Source organism: Dioscorea cayenensis, chromosome 7, assembly GCF_009730915.1.
Source record: "Dioscorea cayenensis subsp. rotundata cultivar TDr96_F1 chromosome 7, TDr96_F1_v2_PseudoChromosome.rev07_lg8_w22 25.fasta, whole genome shotgun sequence".
In the NCBI taxonomy this organism is placed as follows: domain Eukaryota; kingdom Viridiplantae; phylum Streptophyta; class Magnoliopsida; order Dioscoreales; family Dioscoreaceae; genus Dioscorea; species Dioscorea cayenensis.
The window spans coordinates 22451272-22474114 of NC_052477.1; the positions used below are offsets into that span (position 1 = coordinate 22451272).

The 22843-nt window shown below is 33.8% G+C and overlaps 1 protein-coding gene and 1 long non-coding RNA gene across 2 annotated transcripts; one reads left to right on the plus strand and one right to left on the minus strand.

The window, feature by feature from the left end:
- Positions 1-2116: 2116 nt before the first annotated feature.
- Positions 2117-7610, plus strand: LOC120264288. The gene is made up of 3 exons (XR_005537396.1): positions 2117-2332; positions 6541-6886; positions 6987-7610. It is a non-coding gene; the product is annotated as an uncharacterized LOC120264288 (long non-coding RNA).
- A 7366-nt stretch (positions 7611-14976) lies between these two features.
- Positions 14977-16651, minus strand: LOC120264294 (cytochrome P450 94A1-like). The gene has a single exon (XM_039272094.1). The coding sequence runs from the start codon at positions 16603-16605 to the stop codon at positions 15085-15087; it is 1521 nt and encodes a 506-aa protein (XP_039128028.1). The 5' UTR covers positions 16606-16651; the 3' UTR covers positions 14977-15084.
- Between the last annotated feature and the right edge of the window lie 6192 nt (positions 16652-22843).

Genomic DNA, 22843 nt, shown 5'->3' on the forward strand with positions numbered 1-22843 from the left:
AGCCAAGTCAAAATGCCCATTAGGAAAAGGCTAATCCAATGCATCTACAACTTGGAAGGAAACCTGTCAACTAGCCCTTTAGCTACTACCAGTGCTTGAGCCCTCTGAACTTGAACAAGGCTCAAAGTGGTACCTTGACATTGAACTCCATACTTCTTTGCTGGATACCTTAAACTACCACCGATCCCACACCCAACAACAACCACTCTCTTTGTCCACTTTAAAGAGTCCTCTGTGGCAATAGATCAAAAAGATGGGCATATGGACATAATTTGATTTTTATAATTTTAGATTTGTGTTGTAGTTTGTAAACATGAAATTCAAAGATCATATTATTATGAATTTTTTATCATTAATATATCATTTGAGGAAAATTCCTATTTGATCACGCTTTGGATAGCCTTATTCTCAGTCACAAACTTGGGTGTTGTTTTGGCAAAATTTAAGGCCTATTTCATCTGGCTGGGCCAGGCGGGCTGGGCTTGGGTAAATTTGACCTTGTTACTTGCTAGTCATGGTTCAGCCCAACCTAGCCCATGGACAAGTCTAATAGCAACATAAAGATAGTAATTCGCAAAATAGGATGTCTAACCCACCTTTTCAGAGAAAAAATTTTCAAATTCAAGTGTTATATTTGTAGAACTTCCTTATATTCATGTTTACCAAAGCATAATGAACAAATTAAAAGAATCTTTCCTTTAGTATGAGAAAAAAAAAGGTTTTTGCAACACAAATTTATGACACAAACTCGTTGAAATATACACAAAATTCGATTAATAACACAATGAAAAAAATCACATTTTAAATGTCACAATTTTTCATAGCATTTTTCCATTAAAAATGCATCCCATATGTTACCCGAAATTGTGAGTGGATGAATGAGACCATATGGCACCTTGTTGAATGGTTTGACAAATTGGCAAGTTACACAACAGGAGACGTAATCTTAGACAAAGAATCTAAGATCAAACCAAGCTCTGATACAAATTGTTGGAAGTTCTTTATTTCTAACTTACAAGAAAATTTAATAATTAACATTCCAAAAGAATCTTCATTGCAACTATAATGAAGATCCAAAATAACACTTTAATAGTCACAATTTTTGCACACTTGATTCACACAAAAAGAGTATAAAATTCACAGAATTTAATAAAACTTACCTTGATCCATGTTTAAACTTATGAAAGAAAACTAAAAAAAATGTGGCAAAAGAATAAAAGCTCTTCTTTTTCTTTTTCTTTTCTCCTCTTGCCTTCTCCTTTTCTTGAGTTCTTGATGGTTGCAAAAGTTCCTCATCGTGATGAGCAATTATAGGCAAAGACAAAAGGAAGTTTTTAACGTCAACTTTAATCCTCTTCGACCATCATAATGAAAAAATCATAATGTTAAAACTTCCTGACATTATATAGATCTTAATTATGACATGAGCCACATCGTTAGAATAATTTATTCTAACATGTTGATCAAGAGCATTTACTTCATGCTATGTAGTCACTTATATAAATGATAACTTTAAAAGAGTTTCTCTCTTAATTTTCTATTAAAGGGAAATATATTGTAGTTCTTGTGCTTGAAAGGAAATAATGTAATGATGCATTTATTACAAGAATTGAAGGTGAAGCAAGATAAATATACTATTTATTATCATAGTTTAAGTGCAATATTTGATCTTTACAAGGATACAAATTATCATTCAATAATCAGATAAAATCGTTATTTCTTAACATTAGGTTGGGGATACTTTAGAGATGCAAAATATGAAATTTGTTAAAATTTATAGAAATCACAGTTCTTGAGACATGACGAACAGGACTTTTCTTGGAGAATAGCTTGGGCTTTGTAGGGGTTTGGTTGTCATAGAACCCTTGTAGTATGGTATTTGTGCATGGATCTTTAGGCATTGAGGTGCTATTTGTTTGCAATGAGTGGAGTGAGATTAGATTGGGAATGGGCCCAGACCTTTATTTGGTTGGCATACATAGGAATGAGGGAGGATTATATGAGGAATGGGATGAGGGGAGAATCCTGATTGGGATTCAACCAAATATCTTGAGGAATGCCCAATCCAAAACTTGAAATGACCATTTTACCCCTGACTTTATTTATTTTTCCATCCATGTTTTGTCCTTTCCTTTGGTCTATGAGAGAAACCAGCGCCCTTGAGAAAACCCTACTTCTTCTCCTGCCGATCTCCTCGTTCGTCATCCTTCTCCAAAGGCACCACTTCGATCGGTGATTACCCAGTGAAGGCATGCAGAGCTTCTCCTCCGCTGATGATCGAACATCACCAGTGCTACTTTTCTTCCTCTCTCTTGCTCCCTCTCTGGCGCTAGTATGCTTTTCATCTTATATATTGTTTTGATTCAATATTATTCAATTTGTCTTTTGTTGCACTGAATTCAGAATATATTCATATTTGTTATTTTCTTAATCTATGGAATCATTTCAAAAATTTGTTTTTTGTTCTGTTGAGACTGTGAAATACAGAATATTTTCATCCTTTACTGTTTGTTCTGTTGAGAGTCTGAGAATTGTTGAAATTTATTAGATATTTAGCCCATTTGTATATATCATGCTGTCTGGAAAACAGTGGTAATGATAATAATAATAATAATGTTATGTGAACTCTACAACTTCAGCAATTTGCAATGTTGTAGGAAGGAAAATAAAAAAGATTACATTGTATAAGATTAATACATGCATGTAGATAAGTGAGACTCTGTATGTGGTGAATATGGCCCTCTCCCAATTTAGATAGCATTTTGCACAATGGCATATAAGATTAAAAATTAAATACAAGCATGCATGTCTTTACTAATTTTAGTTCACAACTCACAGAATTTTTCACTGAAGATAACTATATAGATGGTCAGAAAGGGTTTCTTTCAACTTCAACTAATGGTTTCAGCAAATATTTGTTGTCCTTAAATAGCCCATAGGAAAAGCTATTTAGCACTCCATCCAAATGACTAATGAGCCTAATTAACTATGGTGACTAGTTTCTAGGAAGAATTTAATAGTTCTAATGAACACATGAAATTTTTACTTTTTTTTTGCCTATAGAGAATCCAAACATAAAAGATAATAGTAGAAACAAGATTTTTCTAATTAAATGCATGAAATGTCGATGATGGGAAGGCAAAAAACTATGTAATTATACTCTACATCTACTACAACAACAATAACAATTAATATCCAAAACCTATATATATATAGATAGAGATAGTCTATTGGCCTTGTAGTTTTGGAATTCTTTGATATATTTGAAGGCATGCCCTTTTTTTTTATGTTAATGCATTGGTATTTTAAGTCCTACAATCATGCATGATTGAACACTAAGCACGCAAATTCAATGTTTCTATGTCATGATATTACAAAATCATAGATGAACAAATTGAATAATCTATCATGATATTATATTGTTTCTTGAGCTACTTCCACGTGACTAGTGAACAAGAAACACTGCAAATCATTCTTTTTAGCGTTTGGAACCTATTGATTATATGTTATATAAGAAAAAAAATTATGTGTCATAGATGTAGAGAGAGTAGAATGGTTGTAATTCTTGCTTTTGGTTTCAAAGCCTTTAAATTCTACCATCTATGATTTCCTTTTATTTTAGCTGCTTTCATGATTCATGAACAAAGTGTCAATGAAAATCACCCTCTTTTTAGGGTCTGTTGTTAGTTATATTTTAAATTCTCTAGATATATATACACACTGCAGATATGTTTGGATTCATGAAAGGACACTGGTTCGTGCCAAAGTTCCTCTCTTTATTGCAACAGTACATAGTTAATGATAAAAACTTTAGCTTCTGTGGCACCTTTTGCTTGTCTAGCTAATGGCCTTACAATCCTTGTGTGTACATGCTTGACTATCACTACAAGAATACAGAGATCAATTAGCACATGCTTTATGAGATGTGATTTGAGTAAGAACTTGAATTTGATTTTAAGTTTGTTACACATGAGAATTCTTCCTTTCAGTTTGGTAAGCACATTTTTCTAAATTTGGCAACCTTCCTCAAATGATTGATCTTCAAATTCATGCTTAAATGACACATGATTTGACTAAGAACTTGAATTCAATTTTAAGTAAGTTTTTCTCTAGAACTGTTTATTTCAGTATAGTGAGCATGTTTTACTAAATATAACAGTCTCCATGAAAGACTAATCTTCAAACCTTAGATCAGCAACTCTGCTTGAAAACAAAGATAATAACATAGGATTGATTGAGAACTTGAAATCTTCTCTTGAGAATTTTATTCATTAGTTTAGTGACCATGTCTTACTAAATAATGCAGCCTCTATGAAAGGCTAATCTTCAAACCTTAGATCAGTAACTCTGTTTGAAAACATAGATTATGACACATGATTTGATTGAGAACTTTAAATCAATCTAAGTTAGTTTCTCCTCGGAATTCTTTTAGTTTGCTGACCATGTGTTTCTAAATAATGCAACCTCTAAGAAAGACCAACCTTAGAACCTTAGATGATCAACAACCACCTTTCTTTCTATTTTTTTTTATTGAGAATCTCACACACTTCCATCCTGCTCAAATGCACAACATGGGCTTAGCAATGCAAAATGGTTTATTGATTATAAGCAAATCAAAATATTTTTAATAAGGAGTAAAATATTCGGTCAAAGTTTGGATAGATCTCATCCACTCCATGTGTGTTGGGGAGAGACCCTATAAAATAGGATAATTGTTTACATCCACATAATAATGATATGTATAGTATAACCTTCCAATATATATGTATATATTATTTTTATTTGCATATGAGTTAGTTATAAAATATTGAACTTATTTTTGACATAATGCAAAATATGGACAAGAGTTTTTTGGCTTTCTTTAAAAATATTTGATGACGTCCTGCCACACAGATGCATACAAATATGACAACAATAGCTAACTAAATTCTTATGCATGTAATTGTTATTTTAGATATGAAGAATATTAAACAACTTCAACGATATGTCCCAATGATTATGTGTTACATCTACGTATAAGGCGTTATGACTGTTACATGTGCAATAAAGCAACGAAATCATAGAAATAAAATGATTCAACGGGAGATTGTATCAATATCTACAAGACACTGCAGACAACAAGAATACCTTCACCACGTGGTTTACGAAAGTGATATAAAATACGTCGATAAGTTGCATATGGACCGATGATGTTTCCATAATTTGTATCAATTACTAACTATTACTGGTGAGCTGCAAGGCACTGTAAATGTCCAGGTCCAAGAAGTAACGCCAATGTTTCTTAATATTATGGCATACCATGTCAAGAATAGGATATTTAAATTTGATTTCTTCCGATCCGGAGAAATAGTTAGCCGACATTTCCATGCTGTATTGAAGTCAGTCATTCTTTGTCATGGTGTTTTATTGAAAAAACCATAACATGTACCCGAAAACTCAATTGACTTTAGATGGAAGTGGTTTAAGATAAATAACTTAACTTTTTCCTTTTAAGTTTTATTTATATTTTGTAAGTGACATTTTTTCCTGACATAGTGTTGTTTAGGAGCGTTAGACGGCACACACATTCGAGTAAATGTGTCTAAAGCTGATCGCACAAGATATAGATCAAGGAAGTCTAAAATAACAACTAATGTACTCAGTGTTTATGATCAAGATATGCAATTTACATATGTCATGTCTAGTTGGGAAAGTTTAGCTCATGATGGTCGAGTTCTTAGGAATGAAATAACGAAGCCTAATGACTTGAGAGTTCTAGATGGTAAATAAAATGCATATTTTTTTTGTCTGTCTAATATCACTAACACAACAGTCCATAAAACAATGTGCACTTTTTTTTACATCTCTTAGGTTTCTACTACTTAGTGGACGTTGGGTATGCAAATTGCCTTGGTTTTCTTGCTCCTTTTTTAGGACAACGTTATCACTTAAGTGCCTGGGCCGATGGACATCAACCATGCACACCTCAAGAATTTTTCAATATAAAATATGCAAGTGCAAGATATGTGATCGAGAGGGGCATTTGGTCTTCTAAAAAATTGATGAAAAATTTTATCCAGTCCAAGTTTCTACAACATAATCACTCAACGACGTATCATTAACGCATGTCGCCTACTACATAATTTTATTAAGAGGGAGATGGCAGAAGACCCTGCCGAAGATGAAGTTGATAATCTAATCCTAGAGGAACAACAAGAAGATGATATGGAAAACATCACAACTGTTGAACCAACTGATGAGTGGACACAATTTAGACTTGACATGGCTATCAATATGTATAGCAGTTGCTGTTTAGGTTGATGTATACTATTTAATATTGACATAATTTGCATGTGTGCTTCTATGTATTTTTATTTTGTGATATGGTTATTATTTTTGTGGGATTGTACTCAGTGTGGATTTTGACAACATGTGTCCTGGAATATATTTGGTTGGTACTTCATAATTATGTTATTTTTGTTTTGTGTGACACTTAAATATGTTTCACATGCTCAATATGTCTTCTTTTTTCTTAGCTTGTTTTCTTTTCTTTTTTTCTAGTATGGATTCAAAATCACAATCAAGGGACAGGGGACAAAATAAGCACTAATAAACTGTACATGAGGATAAAATGTTAATTGACTCAATAGTTGAGTTATCTACAAATCCTTGTTGGACTATAGAAAATGGGTTCAGAAACGGGTACCAAAATCAATTGGAAAGAATGATAAAGGAGAAGATTCCTCAAACAACACTGAAGATCGTCTCCAATATCGAGTCTCGAGTGAAATTATTTAGAAACAAAACCATTGCAATTACCGACATACTACGAATAAGTGGTTTTGTTTGGAATCATGAACAATACACTATCGAATGTGATAAAAGTTCATATTACGAGTATGCTAAGGTATGTAAAAAATGTTATTTGGTAAATTTATATTGTTATTTTTATATGTTGTTTGTGTTACTAATTGTACTTTTCATTGCAACGTGGGCTCACAAAAAAGCTGCAAGTCTTTATGGAAAATCTTTTCCATTTTTCATTGACCTTGTCCAAGTATTTGCAAAAGATAGAGCATAAGGCACTGCATGAGGAGATATTGGTGATGATGTAGAGCAATATCAGCATGAGAACATTAATTTGAATGATGACAAGGGTTTCTTTGAAATGGTCACTGATGATTTTTTTTATGTCAACAGAAGAAGCCATTCCTACTTAGTCACCTATGGTATTTGATGCTGGTACCTTAAAAATGTGTCGTGAGAGGAAAGTTCCAGCAACAAACCAATCATTTGATAAACTAAATAACAATTTGAATAACTTTGCAGAAATAGTTGGTCAAGGATTTCAGGCAATAGCTGATTCTACAACTCGCAAAGAAGCTTGTGAAGCAGCGCTTGAAGTAGCCCTCGAAAAGGCCCATAAATTTGCTTTTGCAAAGCGTGACGAAAAGATAAGATTGCTATGTGAAATTATATTTGAAATTGATGGGTTGACGGACGATGAGGCAATGTTCATCTTGCAAGAATTACCTAATAATGAAACATAAATGATAATCTTTTTGAACTTACGGGACAGTAAGAAATTGCGCTTTTGTAGCGTATTTCTAACGAGATCATGGTTTTCCCCACCTGGTTTCAATATTCATATTAAGTTTTCCTCACAATGTTTGTTTTTTAAGTTAATCAAGACTGATTGATTGAATGAATGTTGTTTGGCTAGGTTATTAAGAGAAACTTATAACATCAGCTTAGAATGTTGTTTCGCTAGGTTTTTGAATGTTACCAATCTGTTGACTCTACATTTTAGCTTGAATTGTTGTTTGGTCATAGACTAATTGTTCTACTTGCTTGATTTACTTGATTGCAAAGCACCTAGAAAGTCGAAGAAGTGATTGAGGACACAAGCACAAGATTCGACCTGATTTATTATCTCCATGCAAATTATATTTTTTAATGATGTTGACTATGTCTCCGATTTTCTTCTTTATTTTGTTTCTTTATGCCAAGAAAATTGTTTCAAGACACTACTTTCATTCTTACTTTGAACTTGTTTCTATCTTGTTGACATGTTGACATAGTAGTTTCTTTATGCCAAGAAATTTACTTCGACTAGGGTCACATGGTTGTTTCATCTTTTGTTGTATGTTTGTTTGTTCAGGTTCTTGTTCCTTATTTGTTCTTGTTCCTTAGTTGGAACGTTTTTGCATTTTGCCAAAAAAATGAAAAAGGATTGGAAAAAAACAATATATTTATATATATATATATATATTAAGTTTCTATACAAAAAAGTTTTTATACATGATATACAAGATTTTTTTCTTAAAGTTTTTATTGCATGATCCGCATAAAAAGGGCGAGAAAGACAATGCATATATATATATATATTGTTGAGGACATTATAAAAAACAATAATGATAACATAGTACTAATAAAATAATATTACAATAAAATAAAATAATAATAATGATAATATATTTCAAATAAAATAATATTGTAAAATAATAATAATAATAATAAATTAAATTAATTATAAAATAATAAAAATAAAATGATAACATTGTCAAAAAAATAATAATAATAATAATAAATATTAATTGTAAAATTAATTATAAAAATAAAAATGATTTAAATTATAACAATAATGATAATATATTACAAATAAAATAATATTATTGGCTAATATATTTATTTGTTTAATATTCACTCTATAAGTGTATAAAAGACATTTCCCACATATTTCTTTTTTTTTACTTTTCCCATTCATAATGAATTACTCTCTTATGTCCTCCAACTAAACACAGTTTTTCTTTCATTCCTAATCCATTCCCTCTTATTCTCATTTCTATCACATTCCTCCTCAATTCCACACCTTGTGAGCAAACAACCCTCGAGAGAAAGACCCCCTCATAAGTCTATAATAAGGTTTTGAACAAGCTAAACTTTCTAAGCTCTGTTCAAATCTGTAAACAAAGCTTGAGCTCAAGGTAGCTCCTTAATTGATAAAGGTGGATAAACCACTTCTATTAAACTAAATAAAACCAAACAATAGAACCAACCAAATACAACCAGGAAACAAAAACCACTCATACCACAAGAAGTGATACAAGAGCAACAAAACAGACCACTACACGAGGATAAAAAATCATCCTCCAACACAGAAGAAAAAAACTACTCCGTGCTCCGGTCTGGTGCCTCCTCAGCAATACTATCCCCCATGTCCCTCTGGCTCCTCGACTAAAGGAACTCCAGACTGCGCCTGACGGTAGCCGTGGTGTCTTCTAATCTTGCCTTAGCGCCATCTGCAAGTGCATCGAACCATGATAGGAGCATACGATTAATACATAGCTGAATGCAATAAGCAGGCATAATTTAATCATTAAAAATTCTATCGTTGAGTGCAATCCAAATATTCCAGACCAACGCCTTGTCACTAAGTCCACTGCTACCCTAAGTTCGGGCCTAACTGAACCCCGCCACTCTAGCCACACACATTTCATTGAACTCGGGGGCTCCGGCATGCACAACAGCCTGCAGAAGTAGCCCTACACCTCCTTAGCAACTGAACACTGAAGGAACATGTGATCCACTGATTCCGCATCCGCGTGGCACATGACACAAGTTGCAGTCGGGAGCTTGTTACATCGCCTAATTTTCAAATTTTCCATTGTCAAAATCTTATTTTTCCAGACCAACCAGTTGAAGATGTTGATCTTCTTTAGGCATTTACTTTTCCAAAAGAAATTTGCAATCTCACACCTCACACCCCCATCATTAAGAAAGTTATAAAGCGACTTTACAGAGAAAACCTCGTTGGCATTAAGCGACCACCTTTTCTTGTCCCTTGCATCATGTCCAATAGACCACCACCTGTCCCGGGTTTGAACTAAATCTGCATCCTCAAAGAATGGTTGCTCCTCAAGCAAGTGGGCCAAATCCTTGAAAGTAGCGTCCTGCTGCCCACAGCATCTGTATTGTTCCTGCCAAACGTACATGGGCGCTCTGCGGTTGAGCCATCTGTCTCTCCAGAACAAGGTGTCAGCACCAGATTGAATTTCACTTGAGACACAGCACCTTAAAGCAGGGTACACACTCAGGACCCCTCACCAGAAATATGACATCCTCCCCCTCCTTTTAGGAAACAGATCCCCGCAGCTACCACCATAATTAAACTGGATCACCTCAGCCCTTCCCCAATCGCAGTCATTTGCTAACTTCCACCACCACTTCCCCAACAAAGCCTGGTTAAAGTTATGAAGGTCAAGAATCCCCCATCCTCCTTGCTCCCTGGCATGGCACAACGCTTTCCAGCTTACTAATCTACACTCGGGTTTATCGATGTCCGGCCCCGACCATAAAAAATCCCTTCTGATCCGGTCAATTGCTTTAACTACCCAAGCAGGCAGACGGAAGATAGACATCTAATAAGTTGGAATCGCCGACAAAACAGAGTTTAGCAGGGTGATTCGCCCACCAATGGATAAATGTCTACTCTTCCAAGAAGTCAAACGCTATCGCACTTTAGCAATTAGACCTTCCCAATCCTCGCTTTTGAGGCCTCCCCGAGATTGGAATGCCCAAGTAAGGTACCGGTAATAGCCCCACATCACAGTCCATAGTCAACGCAGCCGTCTCCTCCGGAAACGTCCCCTTCTTCACCGAGTATAGACATGTCTTAGAGAAGTTCACTTGAAGACCAGACATACCTTCGAATAGGTATAAGATTAGCTTGATAATTCTGAGATCCTCCATACCACCCGAAGTGAAAATCAAAAGGTCGTCAGCATAGTAAAGGTTGCACCTATTTTTAAAAGGCCCAAGTGGCACCCCCACCAATACCTTGGATGCTAGGGCATACTCAAACATCGTGCTAAGCATGTCAATTACCAAGATGAAAGCAATAGTAATAGCAGATCCCCTTGCCGCAGACCCCGAAGGTAACGAATATAACCATTAGGAGACCTGTTAACCAGCACATTAGCTTTAGTGGAGGAAAGGATAGTCTCAATCCAATCCATCCACTTAGTACCGAAACCCCTTGCTTTGAGCAGGTCCAATAAGAATTCCCAGTCCACAAGGTCAAAAGCCTTTGTGAAATCCACTTTCAAAATGAACCCCGGAAGCCTTCTCTTATTCATGCTAAAAATCAGCTCCTCAGCAATCGCCACGTTGTCCAGGATACATCTCCCCTTCAGGAATGCAGATTGGGAATTGTCCACAAGATCGTCCATCACCTTGCTTAGTCTAGTAGCCAGAATCTTGGAAACAATTTTCAGAGATGAATTGATAAGACTAATAGGCCTGTAGTCACCCGGGGATTCAGGGGACACCATCTTGGAGATAAGAACAATGTTTGCCCAGTTAATCCTTTCTAAATTAGCTCTACCAAGGTAGAAGTCCTCACAAAGCTTAAAAATGTCCTCCTTGATCGTCTCCCAGAATTTTTGAAAAAATGAATCGGGAACCCGTCAGGCCCAGGGGCTTTGTCCCCCTAGGCTGAAGACCGCGTCCTTAACCTCAATCATTGTAACTGTCCTTTCCAACCCACCCAGATCCACATGTCGCTTGTTTGCCAGGAGCTTAGAGAAATCCACATTGAAACGCGACGTAAGCTTACTTCCGAATTGTTGCTGGAAAGGATTAACAAACATCCTTCCCACATCTTTTGGGTCCGATATGAGACTGCCCTCCTGATAAAATCCAGGAATAAGATTCCGGCATTTCCTCCCATTTGCCACAGAGTGAAAAAATTTTGTATTTCCGTCACCTTCCTGCAGCCACTGGAGCCTTTTGATTTGGAGAGATTGAACTTTAGTTTCTAATATTTAAAATTTTTATTTATTTATATTTTCTATTTATACTCTCATAAAAAGTTTGCAGTTTTATTTTTAACATATTTTTATTTAAATGTTTATAAAAAATAAATTAAAATTTTAATTTATTCTTTACTTAAAATTTTATAAAACCCTTTATCAAAAAAGAAGTCATATTGGCTTTACAACCATGTCATGTATACACATACATACCACCCTGCAATAGAGACTGGTTGATATTTCATTTCTTTCACATTACTCACAATGTCAAATTATTTCTAATATTAATATTTTTTTATAATCTCAAGATCAATTCAGTAAAGTGTGATTTAGAGGTCATGGGATCTTCTGAGAGCGAGATGACTGATCACGACGAGCTTTCACCTTCCCAAGAATTTGGCTGATTCCTAATAGTTAGACATGTTTTTTTTTTTTCAAGATAAACAAAGTAAATAATCCACTATTGTTTTTTGGGTTTTTATTTGGTTCATTAACTTTTAAAAATTATGATTTGATCTTCTACGTTATGTTTATCTTACGATAAAATCATCCGGCTTTACGGTGTTATTGACGATCATATATGACTTATTACATATGAGGTTGATGACTAAGAAAAAAAGTGTCACGTATAATCGCAACTAACACCTTAAACTCGGATAATATTATTATAATAAAAATTAAACATAAGACTAAATCATAGTTTAAAATTGGGACCAAAATAAAACATGAAAAAAAATGGGAAGTATTTAGATTATTTATCAATTTTTTTAAAGTTTGTATTTGCCTTTCCTTTTTCTTATACCCACTTTTAGTAGAGTTTTTGTTGTTAACCCACTGTTGTATTTTTTTTTATATATTTTTTTAAATTTAATTTAAGTGATTTATTGGTAAAGTGGAGCCACATTCAGCTCTCTTGTAAAAAGTGGAGCCGAACTTGGTTGGTGAGGACAATAGAATTTGTCCTATTTAAGGCATCAACTATTGTAGGTAGTCTTCTGTTCTTTAAGCAATCATGTTTTTTGAGGACGTTTTGATTTTCTTGTAATTAAGTTTGTCTTTCTTTCTTATTTCAATGGCCATTATACGTTTTTATAAAAATATATATATATAATTAAATGAGATGAGATTTCAAGCTAGGCAAAACCGGGTTAAACCGAACCCAAAAAGTATAGACGGTTTGGTACCACTTTAAAATCCAGATCAACAAGTCAAAAATCAATACTCACCAGTGTGGACCTGGCAGTTCAACCGTGAACTAGTGAACCATGCCCAGTTCATATGGGTGAACACATCTCAATCTAATTTTAATTTTTAAAAATTTAAATTAATGCACATAGGTGAACAGGGTCCGTTTCATATACAATATTAAAAATTGAAAACCTAGGTGGCCAAAACCTAAAGTGATGCACATTAAAATCTAGGTAGTCAAGAACTAAAGTTTAATATTTTATAATTTTGTTATATTTCTATTTTATTTGAATGAATCAATGTTAAAAGAACTTGTCTATTTGATTTATTTAGTTTGATATTTCATATGGATTTAGTTTATATGTTATAAGACTTCGTTTTTGTGTCTTGTGTGTATTCAATTTTATTGCTCAAAGAACCTTCTTTGCAAAATTTATTTGATTTGGTATTTATAAATAATTAATTTAGTTTATATGTCAGGACTTTGATTTTAAATATGAGATACAACTTGCTTTATTTGATACTTTCTTCGTTCCAAAATACATGTCATTTAAAAAAATTATTTTAAAATAGGTGTCGTTTTACAATATCAATGCAATATTTATTTTTTTGTTTTTCAATTTCACCCATCTTCAATTTTTTAAGTTATATAAATGAAGAGATTAATATTTATAGTTATAAAAAAAATACATGGTTTCAAGAGAGGGATAGTTTAGTAATTTGGTTGTTTTTTATTTTAAAATTTAGATAATTTAATGCTATTTTTTATTATTGTACAACATCCTTAACTGACATGTATTTAGAAGAAAAAAAATATTTTAGATATATTTAGTTTAATAATTAATTTAATTTTTAATATATTATATTTTTATTTTTATTATAAATTCCAGATTAAATAACTAATTTAGTTTATCCTTGTTGGTTCAATGGTCGAATACCTAGATTTCAAGTAGAGATAATATTATGATAATTTTTTATTTTAAAAGAATTTTTAATGCGCAACCAACTGCACCATTTTCCGTGGAGTCCGTAGCGCGTGAACCTAGGTTCTCTTTCTCCACTTTCTACATTTATGCTATAGCAACCTAGTACTTGGGAGACAATGGAGTACTTCGTAATAAATGTAATGAATTGGTGAAACTGTGCTGCTACTCATGAATTCAAACAATTGCTATCAATGTCATGCAACTCTCATCACCATGTAAATAGGCGTCTCCACTCTAATTTGCGTTTCAAAATAATTTTCTTTTTCTCTATTTTATAAACTGTACAATACTGGAGTAATATTATAATGTACTGTAATTTGTTTTCAAATAGATTTGATGAGTTCCCACTAAATTTGGTTCATAAAATTTATCTGGGCGTGTTTTCATCACCTCATCTAATAGACTAAGACTTTCATCATATTAATAAATTTTTAAATTATCAATAAACTATAATCCGTGCATCATCAGACCTATTTGTCTTCTGACATAAAAAAAAAAAAAAAATGTTTTTTATAAAAAATAAAAAAGGGCAATATTGAATAAAACATGCGGATTTTTTAAAAAATAACAAAAGTAAATCACGGATTAATAAATATATCTCTTTCAACTCTTCAGCAAATTTCATCAATAAACACAGTTGGAATCAGAACCTAGGATATATATTCTCACATAACAACCTCCATAAGTTCCAAATAGAAAACGATTACACTTCACCATTTATATCTAATCAATACATCATCGTCTTTGGGCTTGTTTGGATGAGCTTTTGGAAAACCCAGAAGTGCTTTTTTATAAGTTAAGCACTTCTGGGTTCAAAAAAAGTTGTTTGTATTGGCTTTTCTGCAAAAGCAGAAGCTATAAAAAAAGCTGAAAAACAGTTTTTTAGCTTATTTTTACAGCTTCTGCTTTTACAGAAAAGCTAATACAAACACAAAATATAAAAAAGTGCTTAACTTACTCTGGAAAAACACTTTTTCCAGAAGCACTTCTATTAAACTTAAAAAAAGTGCTTTTTTGAGAAGCCAACCCAAACAAGGCCTTTATAAGTGACATGAAGCACAAAAGACAAACCTTTCAACAAATAAGTATCAAGAACCAGACAAACCACTCTTCTTAACTTAATATCTATCCCTGATCCTAACCATCAATCCATGCTTCATCCTCAATGTAAGTGACAATGTATGTTCAGGGATTTTTTCCTTCTCCACAACATCCACTCTGAACCTCTCCAAAACACAAGCAACAATAGACTTCATCTGAATATAAGCCATTTCTTTGCCCAAACACATCCTCGGTCCTGCATGAAACACTGGATACTTGTACGGGCTCTCTGGCCGGAAAACTCCATTGTTGTCAAGCCATCTCTCTGGTTTGAACTCCAAACAATCCTTCCCCCATATGCTCTCCATCCTCCCCATTGCATAAGAATTATAAGCCATAAACATTCCTTTCTTGATCACTGAACCGTCTGGTAGTACATCATCATTCATGCACATAGCTGAGTTCACAGGCACTGGAGGATACAGTCTCATTGCCTCAGTTATTGATGCATGAAGATAGTGCATTTCTCGTAATTCCTCGAATTCAAATACTTCCTTATCATCTGCTTTCCGTGCCCGTATCGAGCTTATCTCTTGTATTATCTTGTCTTCAACTGTTGTATTGAGAGAAATGAGCCAAAAGAACCATGACAGGGCTGATGATGTAGTTTCCCGGCCGGCGAGGATGAAACTGATGACAATGTCACGGAGGAACTCATCGGAGTTGTTCTCCTCATTGGCAAGAAATCTAGAAAGAAGATCATCATCAGCAGCAGCAACAGCAGAAGCATTAGGCTTCCCCTTCTTTGATTTGATGATCTGGGTAGCGAAATCATGGACAACAGCAATGGATTCCTTGAGTTTTCTCTCAGATCCGATGTTGAATAGTCTGGTAATGACCCAAAATTTGGGAACGGCGTAACGGAAGCGGCCGGCGCTGAGCTCGGCGGCGATCTTGAACGCGCGGGCGAAACGGGATTCAGGGGCGTCGGAGAGAGAAACAGGGTCATGATTGAAGGCGAGCTTGCAGACGTTGTCGAAGGCGAAGCGTTCGAGTAGGTCTTGGAGATCGATTGGGGAAGAAGACCGGGAGGAATTGAGGAGAAGGGGAAGGAGACGAGAATGGAGCTCGTGGTGGACGATGAGGACGATGAAGTTGCGTAGAGATCGGGTGTTGAACTCGAAGCTGGCGGTCTTGCGTTGGGAGAGCCAAAGAGGGCCGTCGACGTTGAAGATGCCGCGGCCGAGGAAGTCTTGGAGATGGTGGATAACGCGAGGGCCTTTGGGGAAGTTGGGGGAGTGGGATTTGAGGTAGTGGTGGAGATTGGAAGGGTTGGCGGTGATGAGGCCGCGGACGTTGCCGGGACGGTGGAAGGTGATGGTGAGGTTGTGGGAGGAGGAGAGGAGGGAGGTCATCCATGAGAGGAAGTGGTGGCGGTTGAGGAGGAACTGAGGGAGGTTGCCGATGATGGGATAGGGACGGAGAGTGGTTGAGGATTTGGTTGAGGAGGAGGAGATGGAGAAGAAGATGGAGAAGAAGATGGAGATAAGGGGAATGAAGAGGAGGAGGATGATGGTGAGTGGACAGAGGAAATCCATGATGAGTAGGATAGTAGGATTTAATGGGATTGTGTACAAGGTTTGTTTGGGATTAGTAGTATTTATAGATTTGTTTATGAAAATATTATTATGTAATCTATAATGTTAAAAATTATGGTAGTTTTTTCTAAAATTATATATCAGGCCTGTTTTAGTATATGTAAAAAAAAAATTTAATAATAATGTACTTCTAGAAACTTAGTACACTATTAGTATGAACCTTGAATTGCTGAAGGAATTGATGTTAAAAAAAATTTTATTTTTTTTTTTAAAGGTGGATGAATCATTTCTATTAAAACAAAAAAAAATATACCATCCCAACTAAACTGGTGAGAGAAAAACATCAAACAGTATAATACTACAACAACAACAAACAAAAAAAATAAAAAAGAGGAAGCAAAACAGCTCCCTCAAGGAAAAGGATTTTTTTAATAAATTTAATAAAATGTGGGGTAAAAAGAAATTAGGAAAACGAAAGTTTATTATAGGAACAAATTGCCATGAACAGTATGTTTCTAGAAGCTTAATATATTATTGGTAACAACCTTAGCTTACGGGAGGAATTGATGTTTAAAAACTTAGAACAAAAGATTTATTTTTAAATAAATTAATAAAATGTGAGTAAAAATAGAAACTAGGTAAAGGAAAGTTTATTATGGGGACAAATTGTCATGAACAGAATGTTTCCAGAAGCTAGATACATTTTTTTTATTATAAATAATTATAACTTACTAAATGGATTGATATTAAAAATTTCAAAAGAAGATAATTTGATTAAATTAACAAAAAAAATTGTATAAAAGAAGAAATTAGGGAAAGAAAAGTTTAAATTATGGTAACAAATTAAGCATATATGAAGATACATAAATATAAAAAAAAAAAACACATCCAAGCATATACACACACATACATATATAATAGATAGGGAAAATTATTTTTTAGTTCCTGAAAGTTTCAAAACATCCCAGACATACCCTCTGACATTTGAATTTGCCAGATAGTCCCTCCTTTTTTTGACAGCTTATTTTTCAATCCTGACAGTGTACTTTTCAATTAATGCAACTTACTCTGTTAGTTTATTCTATTTTACAACATATACTTCTCGCTTAAAATTATTAGTTTCCGCTTAAAATTTGGTGTTTTCGCTTAACTACATAAGTTTTCACTTAACATATAACACATTTGCGTTTAAAATTTGACTTTTCCGCTTAAAATTATGGGTTTCCGCTAAAAATTTGGTATTTTCGCTTAAAAACTGAGAGTCAGCCCAGTTAATATCTGTTACCTTTATGTCAACGTCAATCACTTTTATGTCAGAAAGGTCTGAAAAATAACCTGTCAGAAAAATGAAGGATCTTTTGGGAATACTCAAAGTCATGGGGTTTTTTTCTGAATACCTGAACTTTGGAGGGATTTTTTGTTCATTTCCAGTAATAGATATTGCGTCATTCATACATCATAGTGTTAAAAATTATGATAGTTTTCCAAAAATTATATATGGGGTTTTTTCCCCTTTCTAATATAGCTCTTTGTAATTAGGATGGCAAACATATGAAACACATAATTCCCAAGCCTAGAGCTGTTTAAATTTTTCAAACTCAAATAAATTCCAACATGTGGAATTTTTAAATAGTAAGAACAAAATCAATTATATACACTTCTAGAAGCTTAATACATTAATATGAACAATCATAACTTACTAAATAAATCGATATTAAAGCTCCAAAGGAGATATTTTGAATAAATTAATAAAAATATAAAAAAAAGAGTAAAATAAAAACTATTTAAATTATAGTAACAAATTTAATATGTTTATCAAAATCAATTTGATATATATACATCTAGTGGATTTTTTTCAAGCATGCAGTTTATCTGCTTTTTGAAATATATATATATATATATATATATATTTGAGCGAGAGGTTTTTTTCAATGTATGTGATTTATTCATTTTTAAAAAAAAAAACATATTTAGAGAAGAGGTTCTAAAGTGTTAAATCCCAATTCAGATTCTAATTTAAAATCTCAAACGAGTCCCAAATACTAAGGATTAATAAATGAGTTTTATTTGAGGTCAGATAAATCATGTAGACCCTCAATTCAATACTAGGTGAATATTTTGAATATATTTTTATTATTATATCATTTATACTTTATAGTTGTTGTGCATAATTAAAAAAATTGTTGTAATAAAATACTTAATTTACAAATAAATATAAAATTAAAAAAAATCATACTTGAATTATTTTTCATTAATCAATAGCTACAAACATATGAAATAGTCAATATATCTTTAAATAATAAAAGTTTTCATGTCATCCCGTGTATTAGCATGCAGTAACATCCCATTTGGTTCTCGGGATGGAGATGAAAATGTTGTAAAAATGTAAAATCCAATAAAGCAGTACCACAGCCAAAAATAGGGTAAAACTCAGAAGTAATAATAGAAAAATTTACTAAATGAAAAATTATAGGAGTTACAAACTCTCTCTAATAATAAGAAGAAAATTACTACACTCTCTTATACTATGAGAAATACTAAGAGGACGTTCATTTCGCAGTAAGTGAGGGGAAATCAAGAAGTTGGAGAAGTGACACTTTTCTGAAGTGGCGGAAGTGATCTGACTTCCACCACTTTTTGTGTTTATTTTGTAGGAAGTGTCACTTCTATGAAGTATCTAGTTTTTCACTTTCAGTGTTCATTTCGGTGTAAGTGGTATCACTTCTGTAATGACTTACATAACATATTCATTTCAACAGAAGTGAGAGAAGTATATAAAAATAAAAATATTATAGAGATGCCAGACTTTTATTCCAAAAATAAATAAATAAATAAATAACTGCTGCAAAACAACTGCATAAGTAAAATGAAGCTATCTAAGTCAAGTGCCATCTTTAGGCTTCACATTTTTATGCTAATGGTAAAAAAAACCACATGTAGTTTTAAATTTTTTAAAAGAATACTTGAAATGAGTAATAAAATATCATAGGTATATCTGGAAAATATAGAATGGATAAAAAAAATGCTTATCTATTTGAAGGACTAACCTAAATCATATTTACATGCTTATGAAGATAATGATTTCTTATACAATATTTTATTCTAGAACATCAACCACAAAAAAAAAAACATTGTGTTAATAAATTAATAAACATCATTTATTAAAAAAAAACGTATATATATTAAAACTTGGTAGGCTCCATCGGATTCCACCACTCTTTCAACCTTTTGGAGCATGATACAGTTCTGCTAATAGATCCACTCTGACCGGATAGGATAATAGATTAAGACATAATGTTAATGCGAAAAATTTGTTAGTTCTAAATGGAATGATTTCAACCATATTCACACACAAGTTGATTGCATATACAGGTGCTGCACTGAATATTCAGCAATATATATATATAATGCTAAACTTGTCAAGGAAAAAAGAAACTCAGCAGGCATATTTCATCTCAGTAACTTTCACATGCCAAAGTTAAATATCAATGGCAGAGCTACACAAAATGAAAGAATTATGTCAACTAATCAAAACCTACATCTTTTTCTAAGTTATAAATTAGCAATACGAAAAAAATCGAAATTACCTGTATAGCTAAATCATAACCTCCACTTCCGTCTTGCTCAAAATAAAGAAGGTGTAATAAACATACATAGTGTTAGATGACAAGGCAAGCACTTAAAGTTGTAGTTGGTAGAAGGAATATTAAAAATGAAAGAGTAGACAAATTGGACTAGAAGAAAATTTTAGTTATCATGCAACAAATTTGATTTTCAGTGGTGAAGTTGGGAGTTAATGACTATTCCTTTCAGCCAAATGTAATATAATAGCCAAAGCAGGCAATGCTTAATAAACTGATTATCTTAAACATAATTAAGGTCAGTCACAGTACCTTAAATTTACTTTGTGATGATGATGTAACCCTAACAACTATCCCAGCCTAAGCTTGTTCCTCATTGATTGTCACACTATAAAAATGAGCACATTGCTTGTCAACCTGCGGATGATAAAAAGAGAATATAAGAATTTAAAAGAAGAGAAAGAAATTACCAATATGAGAAAAGGTATAAGATAAAAGCACCTTTCCACTTAGTACAAGAATAAATTTGCAGCCACCTCAGATAACTGCTTGTCCTTGTATATGCTTCTAAGTTTTACCTACATTAATATATAAACAATTTAGCCAGTTTCTATCTCGACGAAGACAACCAAATCTGCAGTTGTTGACCTGGATTTTGAGACAATAAAATAGCAAACCATGCAATTCAAAATGAAGAGGAAAAGCCTCTGTCAAAAGGTTACATAGTACCACCAAGAGTAAACTTATTAACAAGGAAAAAGAAGGATCATCTTAAAATAGGTTTTCCATCTCATATCCATGTCCTAGATGTGGACAATAAAAAAGAGCACTTTTCATCAACACTTCGCACAAACCTTAACACCTTTCAGTCACATAAATTCATTTTTCCAACTAAATAAAATCAATGGAGTCACACGAATTGAACAAAATTCTAGAACAATTGCAACTAATGATATTTAAGGCACGCAAAAAATTAGCTAAACCTCAACAAAACCTTAAAAATAAGAGTTGCAAGTATGGAATTACACGAATTGAACAAAATCCTAGAATAGTGGATGCACAATTAGTACTCAAAGAATAGAAATCACCAAAAATAATGAAAAAAAGAACTACAAAATAAGGACCCAAAGTAATTGAAGAAGAAGAAGAAGAAGAGCACCTTGCCGAAGGAAAGATCCAGCCACTATCGAAAGGGAGATCCAACTACTGCCATAGGGCAGATCCAGCCATTGCTGGATGGGAGATCCACATGCCGCCGGAGGAAAGATTTAGATGCTGCCGAAGGGGAGATCAAGCAGCTGTGGGGGGGGGGAGATCTAGACGCTACCGGAGAACAAATCCAGATGCTGCTAGAGGGGAGTCTAGTCACTTCCGGAGGAGAGATCCAATCGCTGTCAAAGAATTCCAACCAAGAAGATCACCACTCATCCTCGCGAAGGAGAGATGGTGAGATGGCCCGATAATCCACTTCAGTGACTTCAAAATAAATTTTGGAAGTGGATGGAAGTGAGCTTTTATAAGGAGCTCACTTCCCCCACTTCAGTGTAAAAAATACTGAAGTGGGGGAAGTGGCCACTTTCTCCACTTTAGAGGAAAAGAACATCATAGTGGGGGAAGTCAGCCCACTTCCTCCCACTTCCCCCCACTTATGGCGAAATGAATGCCCCCTAACTCTCAATATATTTTTCTCACATTTCTCACTCTTCTTTTCTCTCTCTAATTACCACAATCTCACTCTTTCGTTCACTTGGTTGTATATAAATGAGCTTCAACCATTGCCCTTTTACAAGCAATTTATCCACCAACCCCAGCCGCCACTTTTGACATTTTCACACCTTTTAATTTTTTATTATGTTAAGGCTAATGGTTTTTGTGAGAGAGGTTGGTGAGCCATTGTATCAGTGGGATTGTTTTTGACTAACAACTCTCCCACTTGAAGATTTGATTGAAAGACAATCAGAACTTTACACCATTCTTTCTACCTTATCACTCGATATTGCTTACGTCTCTATTAGGCCACAAGAGGATTGACACTATATGAATTTATCTGTGTTGATAGCTTTCGTCAAAAAATCTGCTAGGTTATTCTTTGTGTGATTTTTTTGCATATCTACTATTCCTTCTTCCACTTTCTCTCGAACGAAGTAGTACTAAACTTTGATATATTTTATATTTGAATGAAATGCCAGAGTTCTTGCAAGAAGCAAAGCACTCTGGTTATCACAATATAGAGAAATGTTTTCTCTCTTATGCTGGAGTTTTTCCAGCACTATCTTTAACCACATTACTTCTTTACTAGTTTGATGTAGCCACGACTTACTGTAGTTTTGAAACCCAGCTTACAGATCCTCCAACTAGTTTGAACATATATCCTATGGTGGATTTGCTTTTGTCAAAATCACTTGCACAATCAGCATCAACAAATCCTTTGACAATAAAATATGATCCCCCATAACATAATGCAACATTTGAGTTTCCTTTAACATATATGAGGATACTCTTTACAGTATTCCAGTGTTCCAGTCTAGGATTTGCCATGTATCGACTTATAACTCCCACTGCATGTGCAATGTCTGATCTTGTACAGGGTCATAGCAAACATTAGGCTTCCCACTACTAAGGTATACAATACTCAAGACATATCCATCCTCTCTTTC